The 23,465-nt window shown below is 50.8% G+C and overlaps 1 protein-coding gene across 2 annotated transcripts in view; it reads right to left on the minus strand.

Moving 5' to 3' along the window:
- Positions 1–20,649, minus strand: part of ITGA9 (integrin subunit alpha 9) — a 331,177-nt gene extending 310,528 nt beyond the window's left edge. The window contains exons 1-3 of one of the 2 annotated variants that reach the window (XM_036094209.2): positions 20,224–20,649; positions 3,861–3,988; positions 2,424–2,530 (exon numbers count right to left, since the gene is read on the minus strand). In XM_036094209.2, coding sequence (XP_035950102.1) covers positions 2,424–2,530; positions 3,861–3,988; positions 20,224–20,408 — 420 coding nt within the window. In that variant the 5' untranslated portion in view covers positions 20,409–20,649. The remainder of the gene's footprint in view (positions 1–2,423; positions 2,531–3,860; positions 3,989–20,223) is intronic. The other variant, XM_036094208.2, reaches the window with a different exon arrangement.
- Positions 20,650–23,465: the final 2,816 nt, after the last annotated feature.

Below are 23,465 nucleotides of genomic sequence, written 5' to 3' on the forward strand. Positions count from 1 at the left end.
AGTAATTGTGTGAAACAAGAGAACAATAGCTCTGCGTGTGATGAATTAGAGCAGGATTATCACAGCAGATTATCATATCATAGCACCATCTCCACTAAGCACCAGCTCTGTTTTCTTGGCTTCCTTTGCTAACTCGTCCCGTGATCCTCACTGCTTTCATGTCCCCAGAGATGGCCTCCTTCTCAGACTGATTTGCAGTGACACAGAACCCTCTGGAAACAAGTTCTTGGCCACACAGAGGTTATCCATCTGCAGGGAGAGGAAACGTTTTCACAGGAGCAACCTCTGGCTCTCGGGCATCGTGGGTTGTGCAGACCACCACCTCCTCTGCTCTGAATTTCGACCTCAGGCCACCCTGATTTGGAGAAGGATCAGCTCCTTCCCTCCTTTCCAGAGGATGGCAGACCAGCATCCCAGGCCCCCTGGGGCCACGCTGTCTGGTCAGGGTCGGGCCACTATGTCTGGAGGAATGTCGAGGCTTGGAGATGGTCCAGGAAGCCCGCAACAGTGATTAAAGCGCTGGACATGGAGACAAACAGTGGATCTACAATGGTTTCACAGGGAGGCCCCTCCACACGGGTGACAGCATCCAGCTGCTTCCTCCCTCCCCAGGGGGCCCGGCAAGGGGCAGATGCTACATTTGTGGTGAGAAGGCAGGCCGAATTCACAAGAACAGCCTCTGCCATGGAGAACTTAACACAAAAGTGGGCTCCTCAAAGAGGGGAAGGAGACATTTGGCCTAGATCCATACGGAAAACCTGTTTCCCCGGGGAGAAAATATAAATACGTAAAACCCTCAACTTTACAGCATGTGGGCCCAAAGGAAGCCTTCAATGAACAGCAGCTGGTAATATTTTCCCTCCTCGATCTTATGCTTTAATAAGAAAAATCTTCATAGAGCTTCCAAGAAAAGCCAATGAAAAGAAAAGGCCCATGAAGTCAGAATGCTGGTTATCTCAGTGGAGAGGCGCACGAGGGAACATTCTGGTATCGGCAACAGGGATGCAGGAGTGTGGATATGAAAACCCCACCAAGCTGTTTGCGTCAGGCTGGGTAAGTACTTTAGAGTTCTACCGTAATAGGAAAGAGGAAAAGACAGAGAAAAAAGTAGACAAAAGTTCTGAGGCAGTTACAAATTCCTTTTTTGTTGCCTCCAATAAAACCTTCTGGAGTGATGGAAATGTTTTCTCTGTGTGCTGTCCAACACAGTAGCCAGGAGCCATGTGCCGCTACCAATCACTTGCAATGGGGCTAGTATGATTGAAAAACTAAAATTTTAATTTAGATAAATGTAAAATGTACTGACTCCATGTGGCTGGCAGCTATCTCACTGGATGGCATGGCCCTAGGATATCACAAATCTCAAGGGTAAAGACTTTTCTTTGCACCTCCTCAAAGCACCTAATGAACCTGAGTACCTCATATGCACTTTGGGAGCCAAATAGAGTTGACCCTTGAACAACGTGGTGGTTAGGGGCACCAAACTCTCATGCACTTGAAAATCTGCATATAACTTTTGACTCCCCAAAAACATAATAGTCTGTTGACCTGAAGCCTCATCGAGAACATAAATAGTCAGTTAACATATACTTTGTATGTTATATATACTAGACACTGTAGTCTTACAATACAGTAAGCTAGAGAAAAGAAAAAACTAAGAAAATCCTATGGAAGAGAAAACAGATTTACAGAAAATCCACCTATAAGTTGACCCGTGCAGTTCCCACCCGTGTTGTTCAAAGGTCAACTATAAAGCATGAAAAATAACCTGGATTTCCTAATATATAATACTATGTAGGAATAAATAGGAATATACTACTGATACACACAACACGGGTTAATCTCAAAAGTATTTTGAGTGAAAGAAGCCCTACACAAAAGAGCACACACGGTAGATTTCCATTTATATGAAGTTCTAGAAATATAAAAAGTAATCCTCAGTAGTACAAGTCATAACAGTGGTTGCCTCGGGGTGGGACAAACTGACTAGAAAGGAACAAAGAGAACTTTTTGGGGATGACAGAAATATTCTATGACTCAGTGGGGGTGGGGGAATTACACAGGAGTGCACCACGGCCAAAAGCCAAACTATAATCTTAAATTCTGTGCATTTCATGCACAGTATACCTCAAAAAACACCCACTCACAAAAATGCTTATGTAAGGAACAAGATTTCCGAAGCACTCCTCATACATGTTTTGTCATGTTAAAACAACTGTATCTCTACATCCTGGAACAGACATTAAACATCTGACCAGATAAAGAAAATAAAAAGATCAGTCATTGGTCCAAGCAGTAGTCCAGAGCAGGCAACCTCAAGGCCATTCCCCTGTCACCGTGCCATCCAGCCTGCCTACAGGATCACAAGGTCATTCGTCCTCAGAGCACCACCCTCCCGTCACGGCACCCCCAGGAGGCCTTACCAGCACGAGGCCATCAGCCTTGGGCTGCCGAGCCAGGCTCACCCCCATCCACTCATCATCCCGGTCTTCCCGGCAGGTCTTTCCGCACGGCATGCCCCGATTCTTCCCTGGATGAGAAAGAGAAAAGCCAGACGTGCTTTGAGAAACGATGTTCTGCTGGCTGCTTTTCAAAGGGTGGTCTACAGTCCAAATGCTGGTTACCTGCCAGTGAGAAAATAAGGAACTTGGAACAAAGTGAAAATCAACTCCTTCACGATGTCCTATGGGCTGTTTAGTTGAGCCAATATTTTTTTTCAGCACAGGACTTGCTCCGCGAAGGAAGCGGTGCCGAGATTTACGTTCTGAAGCTGACTCCGTAATCTGTTACGTACCAGGAATAAGCGGTTCACAAACCCGTCATTTTGAGTATCACTAAAGAACACTGCGGACACCTCTCCCTTTCAGCTAAAGGATATCAGAACAATTCTTCGTTTAAAAAAATACAACTAGAAGCTCTTGTTGGGAAAGAACTTTGAAGAAAGTGAGGACCTGAAGGAATTATAATAAAATAGCTCCCACAATGTGCCAAGCACAGATCTATGTATCACCTCTCTTACTTAACCTTCTGAAGGTATCTTAGTCCTGACTTTACAGGCAAGGCAACTGAGGCTGAAGAGGCTATGGGATTTTCCCAGTAAGTCCCAACTAGTAACCGGCAGAGCTGGGCTCTGAACCCAGGCACAGTCACCCGATTCCAAAGATGATGGATCATGTATTTTCCACTGGACCGAAATGAGCTTTTTAAGACCTCCATCCATCATATCTTTCCCTACTTAAAATATAAAGCCTAAGATTGATTTTAATGGCCTCCCCCTTCATGCAGAGCATAAAATCTTCACACCTTACCCCAGCCTGCTGGGGCCTGTGTGAGGCAGCCCCAGCCCACCCCGTCAACCCCCTCTGCTTCTGCTCTCCCGCTCAGCACTCCAGCTACACTCTCCTCACTCAGTACTTTAAAATGGCACATGCTTTCCTTTGCTTGGAGGTTCTGCCTCCCGTAGCTGCCCAGCTAACTACTGTGAATCTTTCCAATCATGTGTAGATCAACTAGCCACCTCCCCTCTGGTCTTCTTGCACTCAACTATTCATTTTCATGTCTCTCTGCCCACTAATTTGTAAGGCCCAGGAGGGCAAGATCTTTGCTTTGTTCACCAATAGATCTCGTGCTCAGTAAGTAATAGGTACTTGACACATGATAGATGGATGGGAGGGAGGGAGGGAGGGAGGGAAGGAGGGAGGAAGGGAGGGAAGGGAGGGAGGGAAGGAGGGAGGGAGGGAGGGAGGGAGGGAGGGAGGGAGGGAGGGAGAGGGGATGAATGATTAGGCCACCCTGAGAAGACAAAGAGGAAGCATGAGGGTACGGAACCCATCTCCACTTTGGCAGTGACATCCACCTACCTCGAGCCATGTCCAATTCGGTGCATCTCCGGTCGGGGTTGGTGTGGACACGGCACTTAAACACAGCCCCAGGGGACTTCACTGAAGTGCTGTACTTGGACTCCGCCTTTGGTGCACCCACAAGGACCCTGCACATCAAGAAGAAAGAACATTCTGTCACAACCCAGTACCAGGAAAGAGGAGGCTGATGGTTAAATCCTCACCCAGCCATGGGTGGGCTGCCTGAGCACTCGCTGAGAAACCACACCCCAGCATTATCCTGTGCTAGGGGGCCCAGGCGGGAGACCCTCCTGCAGTGAACCTGTCAGATTTTCTCCAGGCACATTTAAAGCTTCAGACTGACTGAGAACACATACAACCAAAGGGTTCCTATCTAGAACCTATAAAGAACTCCTTTAAATCAATAAGGAAAATCCAGATAGCCAACAGAATAGTGGGCCAGACAGTTGACAAAAGAAAACCAAATGGCCAATAAACGTATGACAAGATGCTCAACAACATTAGTTACCAGAGAAATCCAAGTGAGATACCACTTCACGCCTACTAGGTTACACCAAAAAGACCGAAAACGTCAAGTGCTGGCAAGGATATGGAGGAACTGGAACCCTCATACCCTGCTGGTGGGAGTGCACACCATTACGACCACTTTAGAGAACTAGCCAACAGTTCCTAAGAAAGAGGAACAGGGGCCTACCCGAGCACCCGGCGATCCCATTTCCAGGAACATACCCCACAGAAATGCATACGTGGGTCTACCAGGAGACATGGACAAAGATGTTCACAGCTAAAAATGTCATGGCCGAACACTGGAGGAGACTCAAAGTTCCACCCGTGCCAGAACGGATAGGTAAATGGTGGCACAGAAACACAACAGCATCCTACACAGCAATGAAAATCAACGAGCACGCAACTGTGGCCACACGCAGAGTCTCACGAATACAGCACTGAGCAAAAGACATCAGGCCCGACAGGCACTCACTGTCTGATTCCATTTATCTGAAGTCCGAAGCAGCCGGAATTTAACTGGTGCTAGAGGTCATGCTCTGGGTTACCTCTCAGGAAGAGCAAGGGGGGCTTCCGGGGGTGCTTACGATATTCTATTTGCAACCTGAGCAGTGTCTACACAAGTGTGATAACTTTTCTGGATGTGTGTGATACTTCAGTAAAAAAAAAAAAAAAAAAAAAATTAATAAAAAGTAGGAAATTTAGAGATGGCATTTCTCTTCTATGTCCCCCTTCTTCCCCTTGCCCCCCACCACACACAAAGCATGTATATTTAGGGGGAAATAGGAAAGAAATAGCAGGAGGGTAGAATTATAAACCATATCCTCAACCCCAACGCCAGCCAGAGGTAGAAGAGTTCACATACGAACAGGGGCAAGAACGAAGCTGCGCATCCTTCATCTTGAACAGGAGGCTGCTGTGGGGATGAGCTCTCCCCCGCAGGGCCCCTCCCCACCGGAGGACAAGAGCAAGAATTTGAAGATGACAGAAGAAACACATTCGGGCTGTGTGGACACAGAACACGGGGGAAACTGGCAGCAAGCTCCCCTACATTTGCACGTATTGTTCCCAGAGAGCAGTCAAGCACAGAGCTATAGCGCAGAATACTAACTGGTGCCAATCAGGCACAGTGTGTGCTGAGCAGCAAGCCATGTGGAAAAGGCCTTGTAAGGTGAGACTTTGAACAAGATCTATACCTGTGTCCAAAGAGTAGCAAATTCCAAGCCACCGCTCAAGGAGAACATGAGCTTCTCCTTCTGTCTGGCAGCCAGGAAAGGAGATGCAATTCTCCTCGAAAGGTACCGGGCACATTGTGAAGTATACCATCCCCCACTGGCCTTGGAATAGAATGCAAGTGGGAAAGCGGGCTAGCAGAGGTTAGAATGACCCTGGACAGCCTCCCCGGAGATGGGGAATGCTGGCCCAGGCTCCCCCACTTTGCCCTGAAGGCTACCTTCACCTTGGGATCATGACCTTCACCCCTAACCTGGCCACAGAGCGACACTGCACCCTGGCTGAAAGGAGTGGAGATCTAGAGATCAGACAACAAAAGTCTGGGACCCTCAGATGCACCCTCAGCAAAGGCTGAAGAGCCATACCAATCTGGCTCAGAGACGCGGTATCCGGTTCACACGAAAGCATGTGGGTCCTATCTTAATTCCCACTGCCTCCGAGCCTGATCCCTCAACGCCCAGAACACAAAGGATCGCTGAGGACACATGGAGCCAGGGAAACCCACTCTTTTTTTTTTTTTTTTTTTTTTTAGTGTTCCATGATTCATTGTTTGTGCATAACACCCAGTGCTCCATGCAGAACGTGCCCTCCTCAATACCCATCACCAGGCTAACCCATCCTCCCACCCCCCTCCCCTCTAGAACCCTCAGTTTGTTTTTCAGAGTCCATCTTCTCTCATGGTTCGTCTCCCCCTCCGATTTCCCCCCCTTCATTCTTCCCCTCCTGCTACATTCTTCTTCTTCTTTTTTTCTTTCTTAACATATATTGCATTATTTGAGGGAAACCCACTCTTACTGGAGTGTTTCTTTCCAGGTCAGTCTCGAGAGTCTGTACTTGATTCCGTGCAGGGTCTGAGAGGCACAGGCTCCTAAGCTTCCCGGCGGCCCCTCAGTCGCACCCCAGGAAGCTGCCCCCTCCAGGCGCTTGCCCACAGCTCCCGCTCCTGAGGCCTCCCCACGGTGGGCCCCAGCTGCAGACTCTCCAGGCAGCAGTGGGGCTGGAACCCACAGCCCTCGGAAATCTGAGCAAGCACTTTCCCACACGGACCACACCAGGGTAGTCGGGCTGAGTCAAATGCATGATGACACGCAAAACGCAACTCTAGTGAGAAGAAAGCCACATTAAGGGATCCATTCCCCCCCCCCCCCCGCCCCCGGCTTCTGGGGCTGAGCTTCAGAGCCACCAGGGCAAGCCAAGGGTTGCTCTCAATAATGCCAGTTATGTTTTCACAGGTGAGAAGAATTAGCAGTTTGACAGGTCGAAACGGCCGAAACATCCCCGGCCTTTCCACGTGTCAGGTTGTAGGAGCTGAGGAACATAAAATGCCTCCTGTGCTCAAAAACCCCAGCGGGACGGGGCTGGGTCCCAAAGTTCCCACAAACTCCAAATTTACATTAGCACAGTGAATAAATGTCACTTGCAATTCATTTTGTAAACATTACAAAAATTAGACCAAGGGGAGAATTATTCTCGTACCAAGGAAGGGAAATGGCTGCAAGAAACAAGCCATTTCTCTATCCCAACCCTCCCCAAATGGCACTGGAACCCTGGTCATGACAGCACCACTGGGCCAAATTCAGCGACCCAGGTTCACAGGTTATCCCAGGAAGGGACCCTGGAGGGTGGAAATCCCAGGTACTGCTTCTTCCAGCCTAGAGCTGAGACCCAGAGGGGTGAAGTTTGTATCAAAATCTCAGGTGGAAAAAGGATCCACTGAATTGTTTTTCCCTTCCAAACCCAAGGTACTCAGGGGTTCGACCAACGGCTGATCAAGCACTGATAACGATGCTCTGGGTCCAACTCTCCACCAGCTGGTCAGATGAGAAGGTTTTTCCCAAATCCTTTGTAGTGGGAAATGAAGCAAGAGATAAGGGGGGGTGGTGTAGACACATGTGCGCTCACTGGGATGGCACGGTGTAGCACGAGCTTGTATCTCTGTGTTTACAGAACACTGTGGCTTCCTCCGCAGCCTGGCGCTCTTCTTTACCTAGGCCGCCGGCCAGCAAGACTGCTGCTGCAAGCCAGCCGATGAGCCCATCTCTTCTGAAGTTAGTTCAGCTGGCTCTCCGCCAGGCCGATCCCAAGAGACGGAGAGCATGCAACCGCCCAGAGTTCAGGACAAACTACCACAAAGATGCCATCTGCCTTTTCTCTCATTATTCTCTGAGTTATAAAGAGACAGCCTGGCCACTTCAAAGATTCCCCCAAATCTTCCCTGGTACTCCTGACAAGACACTGAGAAGTTTCCTTCCTTTGTACAGTTACCATATGGAAGGGCCCGAGTGGCCCCACCAGCAGGCTCCCGTCAATAAATCATCAGGCTGATTTGCACCTTTGTGGGCTACTTCAAGTGTGGTCCTCAGACCAGCAGCCTGGAGAACACCTGGGAACTTGATGGAAATGCAGAATCTCAGATGCTAAATCAGAACGTGCATCTTAACCAGCTCTCTGGCTGACGTACCGTCTAAGAGGCACAATATAACCACCTCCGCCGATTACAAATCATCGTGTTCCATTTGGAGCCAGTGTGAACAGATGACTCGAGAAGTGAGACTCTCCTCCTGTCCTAGCCCCAGTTAAAATGCACTCAAACTGCAAAGACATTTTAGGGTCCTCTCATTAATTCACAACTCTAGCTTTCTAATTACAAGGACAACCAGAGGGTATCGGGCACTTGGAGTGGGCACGTGCTGGGCGAGGCTCCTTAAAGGCAGAATTGCATTTAATCTTCAGAGCAATCCTATGGAAGGCACGATTATCCCCATTTTACAGAAGGAGAAACAGGTGGCCAAAGGTAGTCATGGGACATGCCCAAGCCCACAAAGCACGGCGAGGTGCCACATGGCAACACGCACCCCGGCAGTCGCGTGCAGTGCCAACCCCACTATTCTGCCCACCCCACAGCAGCCAGAGAGCAGGAAACGGGAGCCAACAAGTGCGGAGCGACCAGCCCCCTGCTGCCAGCCACCACATGTGATTTTGCATGCAAAAGCCCTCATGAGGCTCTGCGGGTGGCTCCCGGGTTAGAACTTCAATTGGGAATGTCTGTCTTGACCAAGGACTGGGCTTTAGAATAGAAAGAAGCCCTTTACCCTTCTGCATCAGGCTATTGATCAACTTCTTGCTTTTCTAAAACGTGTACATTGCTGGCACAGTGATGCCCAGAGCTCTCACACCTGTCTGGAGATGGGGGCCCATCTGTTCATCTGCCGGCACCAGTTATGCTCCCGGGTGGTCCGATCTCTTGCTCAAGGTAAGCCTATTGGGCAGCTTCTCATGTGCATTTTACTCAGAGGTGGTGGGTTACACCACTGGTAAGCAGCAGAGCTCGGATTTAAACCCTGGGCATCCATGTCCAAGGGCGTCCTCCTTCCAGTCCTCCAAACTCCCTCCTCTTGTGGCAGTTTAAACACCCTCTATTTTTCCGACACGGCCACCTCCTCAGTGGTCAAGCTGGCTACAAAGACTCCACTTCCGCCACCACCCATCTGCTCTGAACCCATCCCTCCCATCAGGAGAGCAAACAGCAGGTAAATGCCCTGGCTAGCGGGTGACAGAGAAGGCCCAAGCTGCCTCCCCGGGGAAGGCTCCCGCCCTACCCACAAATACCACAGCCGTGGTTCCTGAGGGCGAAATTACAGTGCGATCGAGGACAGCAACTGGGCATTGAAAACCTTACATGCATTAGGCTTACTTTCATGCATTTGACCCCAACACCAAAGCTTCCCCAGGGACCCACGTGTCAGTGACGTGAGTGGAATCTAATCATTGCGTGTCCCACCGCACTGCCCAGAAACCCCAGGAATCACTCCGCCTCCCTCACTGGGCAAAAAATAGCCAAGACTTGAACAGAGAGAGGGCTGGTTGGTGCCAGGGAGCCACTTCTGACCGCACGGAACCCTCCATTCCCAGAGAGGAGACTCTCTCCAGGGCCAATGCTTGCCACCTGGAGCTGGTGAACCTGAAAGGACTCAGAAGCTCCTCTTTTTACAGTTGGGGAAACTGAGGCTCTGACTCAAGCCAGGGGATACTAACTGTGTTTAGGGGTTTTAAACTAATAGTTCTGCTTGAATTCTAAGCTTTGAGGGCCAGTTACTCAGGGGAGTAACATGTAAGAAGCACGGGGCTAACACAGGGTTCAAGTTCTGCCACAACCACTGACAAGAAACTTATCTGAGGTCACATAGCTTAACTATTCTGGGCCTCAGGTTTCTTCCTCTGTAAAATAGGAAGAATTAAAATGTACCTAGTAAGGGTTCTTGCAAGGTTTAAGATAGTGTTTATAAAGTACCTAGGACGGTGCTTGGTACAAAGTTGGTGCTCAATGAAAGGTGAGAACGTTAGACAGTAGGCCAAACACCCTAGCACCCAAATCACCCCAGCTCCCCCTCTTGGCAGCACCCGGGAGCTCCTTGGAATCAGGAATTTATTCAGACCCTCAGCTGAGCTCATAGAAATCCAGGAATGGCTAGGACACTCTCACCACTAGCAGCAGACTGCAAAAGTAGCCGTGATTCTTCATCCTTCCTGTATCCATGTCCTTCTCCATGGAGCTTTGCAACTTCGTCCCTCAGGAGGTACAGTCCAACACCTTGAAAGTGGGCAGGCCCTGTAACTTGCGTTGGCCAACCGAATGTGACAGAGGGGGCATGGTTTGGCTTCCCAGCTTTGGCTTCAAGAAACCATGCATCCTTCTGATTGCTCTCTTGGCACCCTGCCCGCCAGCACAAGTACAAGGCCATGCTGCTGGGGGACGAAAGCCACATGGAGATGAGCCATCCCAATGGAAGCCATCCTAGACCAGCCGGCCAGCGAGCCCACCCAGAAGCTGACAGCAGACACATGCATGAGCCCAGCTGAGAGAAGAACCATCCAGCTGAACTCAGTCTAAGCTGCCGACTACAGATTCATGAGCTAAGAAATGGCGATTGATTTAGGCCACCGAGGCTTAGGGCAGTGTGCCGCAGCAACATTGTGGGAATAGAAAACAGATCATCAAGATAGGACAGGCCCCTTCTGAAGGGAACTGGCCTGTGGCACCTCTGCTGTCCCCCAACTGCTCCGGAGTCCAGCCCACTGACCTAGCTCTGCAGCCGAGAACTGCTATGACTGGTTCTCCAGCTCCCTGGTCTCCTTTCCTGCCCCCAAAGGAATCTTACTGCCAACCAGGACCACAAACTTTTACTGAGGGCCCTGATATGGGAAAGGCAGGGTCGGGTGACAGAAACAGCCCTGAAGAATGCACCGCCATCTCCTCTCCAGCTCCGTGAGCTCGGGCAAAGTCCCCTGGCCACTCAGGACCTCCCTCATCCTTACAAGATGATACAAATGCACAGTCCCCTTCCCAGGACAGCAGGGAGGCACAAAAAGGAATGGCAAATGGCAAAGTGTTGGGGGGGGTGGTACATCCAGGACAGCCCGACTTTTGAGAACAGGTAGGAGTTTTCATCTGCCAAGGCCAAGAGCAGACAAATGCTCTCAAAAGAAGCATCGGGGCACTTTTTCTTCCTCCTTAGGAAATGGATACCTCAGACAGGGGCTTGATGGGAGAGGGGACAGCAGCAAGGGTGACCCTGAGAATGGCCAGACAAGCATTAAGTCAAGTCCATCTGGGTTCAAATCGCAACTCTGCAATCTACTTGCTGGGTAACCTCGGGTTTGGCTTCTGCGCCTCACAGTAGCCCCGCTGCATCAGAGTGAGCAGGAGCATAGCACCTCTGGCACAGAGAAAGTACTCACAAAGGGCTGGCAATAATATTTTTATCCTGGGAACTTTAGGTTGGAGCAAAGAAAGGGTGGGAGAGGGGTACAATCCAAACGCTGAGTCAGAGAATGAAACAGGTGACTTACACGCCCAAATGAGACAGAGCAGCCACTCAAGCAGGGTCCCCCTCCTTGGAGAGGCCTCAGCCTGCTGGTGGCTCTGTCAGGGACTGAAGTGTCCTCAGAGGCGGCTGCCCTGGCCAGGGCCTCGGGTCTTGGCAGATGCACCAAGAAGCAGCAGCTGGAGAAGGAAGCATGGTAGAAGGGCCAATGTTCTCCTTCCCCCCCCTTCCCCAGAGCATCAAGTAAATGCTAAAATCCAAGAGCGGCAAGCTACAGACCTCTGGGAGATTTGAGTAAAAGCCATGGGGTCCTCCTGGTGTTTTCTTGTGATAATTTTCTTCTCCAAGCACAGGTCAACACTTCTACCTTTATTCCTTTGGACTAAAATTCTCACCAGCACCCCCAACTGTAGAAGTACAGACCTACCTCTCAGACTTGTGTGGAGCCCAGAATGGGGGCCAGAGCTCCCCACAACAGGGGCAGCCTCCCACCTGCTGAGAGAAGAAAGGAGCATGCAAAGCTCTGGGATATACAATCCCACAGGTCTCCAATTAAAGGAGCCATCTCAGAGCCTTTCTGGAAGCAGGTAGGATGTAAATGAATACACAAAATTGCAGATTTATGTAGAGCATGACCAAAATTTTAGAGACCGCACATAATGAGTGCGTCTTACACAGGACTATCTTGTTCATTTCTGTATTGAGTATGGACACTCTGATTTTGATAAATGAATAAAGGCGTCAACAAAGGTACTGAAAGCACTCTTTCAGCATCTCAAGTCAGGATGAAGATGATCATTAGTTCCCAAGGCCAGGCCACAGTGACAATAAAAAGAACTACTGGTATTTATCCAGGGCTTCCTACATGCTGGAGGTAGTGTTCCAGGTTTTGCAGACATCACACCATTTAAGGCAAGAATGCAATGAGGGAGAAATTATTATTCCTCTTTTCCAGAGAACTGAACAAGACTCAAACAGCTGAAGGGACTGAAGGCCCCCCAAACGTCCCTGAGGCTGAAACAGCTAAATGGGGGCGGGGCTAACCTTGAAGCCCACCCTCATCACTGCCATGCACTTGTGGCACTCTCGGCAGCCCCCCTTTTAAGGCATAGGAACCACAGGTTTGGTTGTTGCTGGGAAACCGGGGGCCACAATGAAGGCAGAGCCAGGAAGAACCCTACTCCCTGTGTCTGGACCATCCACTCCCTAGGACCCATCGCGGTAGGTAAGAGGTGCAGGTGCACATTTTGGAACAGCCTGCACAATGCCGGTTTTGCTCTAGGCTTTGTACACATCACAGCATCGGAACACCGGCCGGTCAGGACAGGGCAGGAGGGGCCGCCTGGGCTTCGACACACCAAGGGATGCGTGGACATGGACAAAGATGGTTTTGTGTTCTTTAGTTTCAGGTTTTGGGGGCCACAAAGCATCCTCTCTCACACGTTGGCCATGGCGCAGAAAGTCTGGCTGGGCGGGTTTCTTTAATAAAGTTACAAATCCAAGGGTGAGTCCGGAACATTGGCTGCCAAGCTACCTTCCCCGTCCCCTCTCCAAACAGAGCTGCTTCTTAAATGGGGATAAAGAGATGGTAACAAAAGCAGCCCAGGGAGGTTAGGATGGATATATAGAATATTCCAGAATGTGCTATCTTTCCTAGGACACTTCTATCTTACCCTCACACAGATGTGGTGTGAGAGCAGGCCCTACAAATGTCCCTGGCAGAATCTCTGGGTCCCTGTTTACTCGGTGATCAAGCATCTCTGGAAAGCAGAACCCCCGTTTCCCCCCACAGGGGGCCAGTAGGTCATGAATGAGTAATGAGTCCCCCACAGGGAAGCTACCACTAAAATAATTCCAAAACTTTCCCAGCAAAGCCAGGCAGGACAGAACCTCATGAGACAGATGCTTGGATGCCTTGAAGCCCCAAGTTCAGACTCCTGACTCTGTGAGCGGCAAAGACACACACCCCAGCTCTGCCACTTTGGCCATGTGACCTGGGCAAGCAATGCCCCTGTGGGTCAGTGTTCCCCTTTGTGAATGGGGCTAGAGGGACAACCAGCTGAGACCAAAGAACATTAAATGAGCTGATGCATCTAAAGCATGTAGAACAGTACTCTACACATGCTAAGTACTCAATGGGCCTGGCTGCCGCCACCATGTTGCTTCAGCTGTGAACTGAAACTCACAACAGAAGACCTTTCTGCTCTCCCACAGAGCAGAAACTGGGACCCAGTGAGCCTGTGGTTTCAAAGACTCTAGATTTTTCCCAATCTTGGATTCACTCTCACTTTCTAAGGCTCCCTCAAAAAAAAAAAGGTCATGATAAAACACTTTCTTCTGCTTTGGTTGGTCACCAATCCACTTGGCTTAATGGTTTGTGGTTCACAAGGTACCAGGAATGAGGGGCTACTGCTCCCTCTGGTCAGGAGCTCATCAGCTGCCTGATGCTTCAAGGTAAGGGGGGGCTCTCTCCCTCCTCCAGCCTTCACCTGCAACATCCCTGAAATCAGGAAGGGGCACCCTGGGAGTCAGCCGGCCGCTAGAATGCTCTGGAGTCTGCTTTAGGTCAGAATCCTAATGTTCCCCATGCTGACCCAGTGTAATAAGCAAAGGCACAGATAATCCCCACCCAGGACGGCTGGCCGAGGAGCACATCTCATACCTTCCTAACAGCAACTCACAAATGATGGGCTCCATGGCAGCCGTGGAGGCGTGCATCCCCTGCGTCACCTCATGTCGTTCAGCTGCAAGGGGGCGGTCAGCTGACAGTCCCCAGCAGCAGCCCCTTCAGGATGGCCAGAGCAATCAAGCTGAGGCCATGCTCCTCCCAGGCAGGCCCAGCCAATGACCGATTATGATCTTGGTGGGGGTAGGGGGGGTTCCCTGTCAAGTTGATAGACACCCTAATCAGATCTACAGCACAGTCTGAGGCTGTCCCTAACCAGTCCTGCTCCCTGCCCCCGTTCTTTCATAGCCCCTACCCGCCCCCCAACACTTCTCTCATACTCCTATCTCTGCCTGAGCATCCGCTCCCAGAGGACGCCCACGTACGCAAGCCCCCAGTCAATGTGCACTGATCACCCAGACTGGGGCAGGCTTTGGACAAGGTAACTAAGCTTCAGTTCTCCGACTGGCAAACTGCAAACCACTCACCAGCTTGTCCCGAAGATTCAACTAAAGACTAGGATGCCTGTGAAAGCCTTTGACCTCTCGTAGATAGATGCCCAGCAAATACTCTCTGATGGGATTATCAATTTTTATTTCTTAAAGTTAGAGCCTACTCCCTTGATTTCTGAGAACACAGTGGCTGCTTTTAATACATGTGAAAACAACATTTTCCCTAGACAAATCACAGTAAGAGTTATCAGAAAAAGACCATTTCCGGACCAGCAGCAAGTCCATGGGGAGTCAGAGTTGGCTGGGGCCCAGCTCTTCACACCCTCACACCCAGAGCTGTTAGTGACTGGCTGAGAAGAGCAGTCTTCTTGCCCCAGAAGGTTCTCCCCTGGGCAAGACAGCTGCCTCTGCCCCTGCCAGGTTTCAGCACTAGCTCAGGAAACAGCACCCTTGCCAGATTCTCCAGCTCCTCAGGGAAAAACCTTGGAGACCCCAAGAGACACTCTCTGGGACCCCTTAGAACTCGGGCCTCACACACACGCCATGCCTCCCTGAGAGCTTACTGCAGGGCACTAAGAACCAGGAATAAGGTCTGAAAATGCGACTTCCAGAAAATCCAGATGGGGAGGGGAGCCACACTCCCACCCGAGGGCCTGGCATGGGCCAGAACTCCGCAAAGACATGCCCCGTGCAGGTCAGGAGAGCGGTCACTGCCATTTCTGGATGTCTCCTCACAAAGACGGGTAGTGGGGGACAGCAGGCACCATGATCCCAGGGTCCCCCCTCTAGAGGTTTTACCTTCACGGACGTCTCCCCCCTCTGCCCCTCTGAACAACCAGTGACTGCCCAAGCACAAGCCTCTCCCCCATCAGAGCCCACAGCTTAGATTTTGCCCGGGACACAATCCCTTCACTTATCAGATGGCAGGTGACGTTTCCGTTCCCGAATCCCTCCACCTTAGCAGAGCAGGCACTCCGGTGTCTGACAAGGGAAAAGGCAAAGAAGTCAGCCCCCCTGGCTGTCCACTTTAATCCTGAGCTCGCTTTAAGTACCCCCACTTGTTTTGATACACAAATATGCCAAGGGTTGATTTTTCCTTTTTCTTCGATCCTCATCTGATCTTTGTCTAGCCCTTTAAGACTTAATTCATCGCTCTAAACTGGCCCTGTCCAACACTCTCTGCGATAAGTGTTCTGTGTACGGTCCAGTACAACAGCCACTGGCCACATGTGGATGGTGAGCACTTGAAATGTGGCTAGTATGACTGAGAAATGGAATTCTTGATTTTATTTGGTTGTAATTAATTTGTATTTAAATAGCCATCCATCTGGCTAGCAGCAACGGCATTGGCAGTGCGGAACTGTCTAGCTCGTTCTCTTAATTCTCAACCTTAATGCAAATGGAGAACGTTATGTTCTCCTTGGCTCTGAATTACCTCCTATTCCTCACTGAACGATGCTCTGACAGCCTTAACAAAGCAGAAAGCAGGCGCGTCTTCCATTTCCGAGCACTTGCTCTGTGCCTGAGCACAGCCGTCTTGATGTGTCCCGGGAGATGGGGCAGGAAGCACGTCGCCAGAAAGGAAGCCAATGCACCCAATCACCTCGGACTCCAGGGCGTCTGGGGCAGAGAGGAAGGACGGGAGGGGAGGGGTGTGAAAGAAACCCGCTTTGGGGGCTGGACGCCAGCCGGGCTGCATTTATTTATATCACAGGGTGTTACAGTTGTCTGCCCTGCAGCTGAAGAACCGGTACACGTCTAAGGAAAGGGGACAGAAATCGGCTTTGTCCATGTTCCCTGGCACCTACCGCTGTTGCTCAAAGGGTGCAAGACGACCCGGGGGCAGGGGTGGCAGAGAGAGGTACAGGAGAGGAAGCTAGCTCTGGCAGGCAGACACCCTCTGAGTGCTGTCGGAAAAGAGGAAACTGAGTCATGTGCATGTTTGTATCCAAACAGAGACAAATGACATCTGTAACACTGTCCAGGATATTCTGGTCCACCTGGCCACGGGGACAACTCACACTGCCTACAGCAAGAGAGGGACCAGGTTCTGGGTCTGGGCTCTTGCTCTTGATGCGACAGGACTGCAAAAGCTGTGTTCAAGCCCCAGGGTTTAGAAAAGCAAGGTCACCCCTAGCTCTTGCAGGGATCTAGGACTTTCTGACCCGTGACAATTTTGGCTTAAAAAAAAGAACTGACAGGTATGCTCGGTTATGGGATTCGAGAACAAATCCTAGCTCTCCTGGCAGAGCACACACACGTGCTTTGTGATGTGTACCTGGGGTCCGCCTTAATGCCACCGACCCTCGGTGGCAGAGCCCACAATGACCCTGGTGCTGGGCTCTATCCCCGCCCCTTCCAGCACATTCTTCTTGCTCCTTACCGTATCTACAACAAATCCTTCTACCTGTAAAAAGGTGTTTAATTAGCAGGCTGCCAACTTATTAAACCACTAATGCTGAATTAAGAAGCTAAAGAGTAATTTCCTAAGAAAGACACCAGATACAAGGTTAAATTAGCATTTTCCTTCTTTTCAAAGTTTCAATGTATTACTCTTCCTTTTCATGTCTATCACTTACTTCCCACACCCATTTTGACTATTTGTGATCTTTTTAAGTTCCCCTCATGTAGATGGCTAAGCTCCTCTCCTGCACTGGATCAGTCCTTTAGCAAATCATTCCAAAACTCCAGGGCCTGAATCAATGCATTTCTCTAAAGTACACACTTTAACTTCACTGGTACTTTGAAAATGCATAGAAAATGCCTCAAAATCTCCCTCCTCTCTGACCCAGCAATTCTAAGCCCAGGAATTTACTCGAAGGAAATAATTAAGGATGTCCGCAAGGCTTTAGTTACAAGGATGTTTACCCCTGCTGTTGCTTATAATCATGAATAATTGGAAACAACCTACATGTCCCTCAAGCGGGGCTAAAAGATCCAGGGCCCTGGGACTGCCTGATAGGAAGAGACCATCAGTTGCTAAGTCAATCAACCAACCCCAGAGCTAAAAGTTAAGATAGAGACATAGGGTCGATCCAGATTCCCCTGAGCCTGAATCTTGTAAATTTAGGGTGACTACCTTTAAGAAAATACAAAATTAGGACTATAAAATTAGGCACAGGGTCTTGCTAGGGGACCATGTGAGTTAGGGGCCTTTGGTGGAAGTTTCATTAGCTCCGTGGTAAGTCTAGTCTTGAGAAAGAAAAGAAAGAGAAAGGAGGGGAGGCTAGAAGTCTACTGCTTCAAGAGCTGCAGCTGACAAAGTCTGTGCAGCATCATCAGCTGAGAATAATGTTCAAGGTCTAAGACAAAGAATATTTGGGGGAAGGGAGAGGAGAGAAAAGGATAAGGAGGAAAATACTTGGAAAAAGCCCCAGAAGCACAGATATCAGGGACGTAGCAAAAACTATGAAAAATTAACACAATGTGGGGCAAAAAAAGAAAAAGGAAATGTGCTTTAAAAAGATTTCCGTCAAGTTTAGTCAGTACCTGGAAAACTATAGGGACAATCCTCCCAGTGGGTAGAGCAGCACGCTCATATGCTCATATCGGGCACGGACAGGGTACTTTTGAGACCAGCAGCCTGGCTCTTGATGGGTTCCTTAGGACCCCGGAAATATCTGCCCCACATCTTCACTGGCACCAAGGCCACGCATCAGCATTACCTTCCAGTTGCACACCCCCCCCTCTGCCATATACCCTGGGTGCCAAGTTTAAGGCCAGTCTGTCATTTCCTACAATCGCCGAGTCTATTCCAATCACACAGTTTTTCCTCATCTCCTTTTTGAAGCAAAGCAGGTTCAACTTTTTTCCTATGTCAGACTCGCTCTTGCCTCTCCCCCCCCCCCCCACCGTTGTTCCCCACCTAGGGCAGCTTTGACCTGTGGCCGGCCCAAATCCAGGTGATCAGGTCTTGGCCCTTCTCCCCTGAGCTGAGCCATTAAAGAGCCCAGAGGCGCACAAGCCTGTGCAGTTACAGATCCCACACAGTGTCCCAACTCCACTGCCTACCCTTTTCTCTAGAGTCCCCTGCCCAGAGAAGCCCTTCTATTCCTCAGCACTCTCCCCACACACTTTGTGCCAAGGTCACAGTCCAGGAGACCAGCGGGGGCTTCTGGGATGCATTCTCCAACTGCTCCTGCTGCATTCTCTACCAAATCCAAAGCCCGCTGAGCGTGCAGGACGTGGAAAAGGTGTTCAGCCTGCTTCGCTTTAAAAAGGGGATTTGGCAATGCAGAAAAAGACAGTCTGGCCTTAAACTCGGCAACTGGGGTAAATGGTAGGGAAGGAGATGTGGAACTGGACAGGGGCTACACAGGACTTGGTTTTCTTGAAGGCAGTTCTCCTCAAAAACATGATTGTTAACGGGCTGGCCAGTCACAGAGTCCCGTCTCCCCCCCCTCCCCACCCCGTTCCAGAAATGCCTCAGGACAGATCTACAAACCCACTCTTCAGTCAGCCTCTGTCCGCTTCAGAGCAGGGACTGTCCCTCAGAGCCGCATGCTGAGAGCACACATTACTGACCTCGCCTTCCTAACCTGCATCCCCTAAGGATACTCACACTGGTGACCACACAATAAAACCAACTCCAGACTAGTTGTCACCCAGGGGCCCACTGGGCCATGACCTTGAATAGGGGAACTGTCCACAGCCTAACGCTCTGATGAAGAGGTGACCCTTGTGTGCTGTGGGATTCCCAATTGTCCAGGGAAAGGGTCAAAGAAGGACCAACCCCATCTCAAAGCTTCTCCTCAGGGGCTAAGCACTCAAGCACTGTACCTCTTAGCCGATGGCACTTATGGGGAGAGCTCCCACCCTTTGGGACTCTCAGGGAGCAACCGGACTCCTTGACCTCTACAGAACCACATCCCTCTCCTAAAACTTCAGGTGCTTGTCTCCGGGTCACAGGACCCATGTGAAATGAGGCCCAGGCTGCCCCAGAGGTCATCCACCAGCCTTATCACTCAGGGTCCTGGACCATCCTCCTTTCCAGCATCCTGGACCCTCTCTGCTCACTTCCTCAGAAGGTCTAGTAAGGAAGGAGGGGGCCTCTGGACCGCAGTGTGCCCCGAAGGAGGGGGCCTCTGGACCGTAATGTGCCCCTCGGGCTGCCAGACACTCACCTCTGGGGAGCCCCACTCCTCCCCTACACACACAGCCTGTCCCCCTGACGTCCCGGGGTCACTGCACTTCCTCGGCGCCACGCACCAGAGTGGCTTGAAGCCGGGGAGCGCTGGGTGGGGTGTCACCAAGAGCTCCCCGACACCGAGGAGTCTGCATCTCGAGTGCCCGGTCTCTTTGGGCCCTGGGGCATTCGGCGGAGGCCCCTCGGGGGCAGAGGAGCCAAGTTTCTTAGTGACCGAGAGAGCTAAGGCTCGTCGGGCTGGGAGGCCGAGGGGACCGCTCTCGGGGCTCTCCCCGCGCACGCCAGGCTGGCACCTCGGGTAAGCGCCGGCTCGGCCGCTTCCAACCCCAGGCGCCCACCGCAACGTCGGCGGGACGAGAGACCGGCGGCCGGCGTCCTGCCCGCCTGTCGTCTGCGGCTGAGCTGCGCGTCGCCGAGACCTTGCAATCTCCCCCTCGGGACGGCGGCGTGGAGGCGGCCGGAAAAGGCAGCGGCGGCGGGCGGGGGGCCGAGGCGCGGGCAGGGGCGGCGGCCCGGCCGGGGTCGCGGGGCCACTCACCAGCGCGTGTTGTCGTGGAAGTGCTCCAGCACCGCGTAGCCGAAGAAGGAACCGGCGGGCCCCTGGAAGCGCACGGGGCGCTGCGGATCGAGGTTGTAGGCGCCCGCGGGGGTCCCCGCGGCCACCAGCGCTAGGAGCAGCGCGCGGAGCCCCCCGGCGCCCCTCCGCGCCGCCGGGCCGCCCATCCCCAGCCGGCCGCCGCCCTCCGCTGTGCCCCGCGAGCAGGGCGCCGAGCGCGCGGGCGCCGGGGCCGCGGGGTCCGCCGACGGCCGGGAGGCTCCCGGAGGCGGGAGCTCTGCGCTCCGACGCTGGCGGGAAGCGGCGCCGGCCCGGGGGCGGTAGGCCGAGCGGGCGCCGAAAGCGAGCGCAGGGGCGGCCCGGAGCGGGCGGCGTCCTCAGTCCGGCCGAGAGGTCTGCGCGCTCGGAGCGAGCGGTCCCGAGCCGGGCGGTGCTGGACTGCGGAGAGGCGCGCCCGCGGGGTGGGCGGCCCGGAGGCGAGCGGTGGGACGGCGCGCCGGCGCCCTCTGCCGGCCGCGAGCCCACCCCGGGGACGGCGCCAGCGGCCGGATGGAGTGGGCGACCCGCCCGGGGGGCCAGGGCTGCAGCACCTCCCACCGAGCCCTGGGCCCCAGGCCGGGACAGGCTTCCCTAATCCTCCCCGCAGCTGCGTGCTCGCCCGCCCTGCGGGGGTCGCGGGGTCTCCCGTTCCCTCTTGGTCTCACACCCACACCAAGGACCAAAGGAAGCCGGGTTAAGGATTGCGTTTATATTCTAGCTCTGCCCATCTGCTGCCCCTTGCCCGTGCTGTGAGACAACGCAGGGGAGAAGAAGCGCTCAACCAATGCCACCTGAGGTTGTTACTAACAACCAGATCCACGCGGGAGTGAACCGAGCACCCTTCCCTATTCCACTCACCTGGTCTCCTACACCATTGATCCCTTAGTGTGGTCTCTGCACCAGCAGCATCCACATCACCTGGGAACCCGTAAGAAATGCACACCAATCGGTTCCACTCCAGACCTGATGAATCAGAATCTCTGAGGGTTGGGGTCCAGCTGTACATGGGGAGACGGGTGTAATTGTGATAAAATACACATAATATAAAACTTACCATCTTTAAGTGTACAGTTTAGTGGTATTAAGTACATTTACATTGTTGTGCAGCCACCACCACAGAATCTCTGAGGGTTGGGGTCCAGCTGTACATGGGGAGACGGGTGTAATTGTGATAAAATACACATAATATAAAACTTACCATCTTTAAGTGTACAGTTTAGTGGTATTAAGTACATTTACATTGTTGTGCAGCCACCACCACCCATCTCTAGAACTTTCTGTCTTGCAAAACCGAACTCTATATCCATTAAACAATAACTCCCCATTCCTCCCCTCCCCCAGTCCTTGACAACCACCATTCTACTTTCTATGAATTGGACTACTCTAAGTACTTCGTGAGTGGAATCATATGTGGCTGACTTATTCCACTTAGCGTAATATCCTCAAGGTTCATTTATGTTGTAACAGGTATCAGTACCTCCTTCCTTTTTAAGGCTGAATAATACTGTATATGCATCATTTTACATCCCACAAACAGTGCACAAAAGTCTAACTTCCTTACATGCTTTTAACACTTATTATTTTCTGGGTTTTTTTTTTTTTTTTCAGAGATATATATGTAGTAACCATTATAATGGGTGGTATCTCACTGTGGCTTTGATTTGCATTTCCCTAATGATTAGTGATGTTGAGCATCTTTTCATGTGCTCATTGGCCATTTGTGCATCTTATGAAGAAATGTCTGTTCAAGTCCTTTGCCCATTTAGCAAAGGACTGTGTTTAACAATCTGATTCTGATGCATGCTAAAGTTTGAGAATCATACCACATCAATACTATATCAGTATTGACACACCTTTATTTTCCTCAAGCAACTATACCCTGCAAGCCATTAGAAAGCAGAACCTACTATCTAGTTGTTGCATGAACCATGTTCCAAAACCAGCCCTAAGTTACAATACAGGCTCCCCAGGGAAAACAAAATGAGAGCTCTGCCTCCTTAACCACCTGCTCCCAGCTGCTTACACACATATCAGAATAGACCTATGGTCCCAAGGGCCCCAATTATTATATAATAAGTATAATATTATAGAACTATAATTATATAATTATTACAGAACTGTAAGATCTGTAGTGATGTCCCCATTTTCATGCCTGTTACAGGTAACTTGTGTTTTTATCTGTCTTGGTAGGAGTTACCAAATTTTTTAAAAGATTTAATTTATTTATTTGAGAGAGAGAAAGAGAGAGTACATGCACACACGAGAGAGATCATGAGCAACAGAGAGGGGCAGAAGGAGAGGGAGAAGCAGACTCCCTGCTGAGCAAGGAGCCTGATGCGGGACTCTATCCCAGGATGCTGGGATCACGACCTAAGACAGATGCTTAACTGACTGAGCCACTCATGACCTGAGCCAAAATCAAGAGTTGGACACTTAACCGACTGAGCCACCCAGATGCCCCCAGAATATTTTCTAATTGCAGTTGGGTTCTCCTTGGTCCATGGAAAATGTATTCCTTAATTTCCAAATTGTGGGAGATTTTCTATCTTTTTGTTACTGATTTCTTTTTTATTTTTTAAAGATTTATTTATTTATTTATTTGAGAGAGAGCGTGTGCATGTGGGGGTGGGGGAGACAGGGAGAGGGAGAGAATCTCAAGCAGACTCCCCATTAAGCGAGGAGCCCCACTCAGGACTCAATCCCACAACCCTGAGATCATGACCTGAGCCAAAATCATGAGTCAGGCACTTAACTGACTGAGCCACCCAGGCACCCCTTGTTACTGATTTCTTAATTCCATTATGGTCATAGTACATACTCCGTATGTTTTCAATCCTTTGAAATTCATTGAGATATGATTTATGACCCAGCATGTGGTCAATTTTGGTGAATTTTTCATGTGCATTTGAAAAAAAAATGTAGGGGCACCTGGCTGGCTCAGTGGAGCATGAGACTCTTGCTCTCAGAGTTGTTAGATCGAGTCCCATATTGGGTATGGAGATTACTTAAAAATGAAGTCTTAAAAAAAAAAAATGTAGAACACATTGTTAGAACTATCGTTCTATATATGTCAATTAGGTCATGTTTGTGAATCATGTGGCTCAAAATTTATACATCCTTATTGATATTTTGTTTGCTTATCCTACAAGTGACTCAAGGAGATAAATTAAAATCTCCACCTACAA

The sequence above is a fragment of the Halichoerus grypus genome, chromosome 1, assembly GCF_964656455.1.
Source record: "Halichoerus grypus chromosome 1, mHalGry1.hap1.1, whole genome shotgun sequence".
Taxonomy (NCBI): domain Eukaryota; kingdom Metazoa; phylum Chordata; class Mammalia; order Carnivora; family Phocidae; genus Halichoerus; species Halichoerus grypus.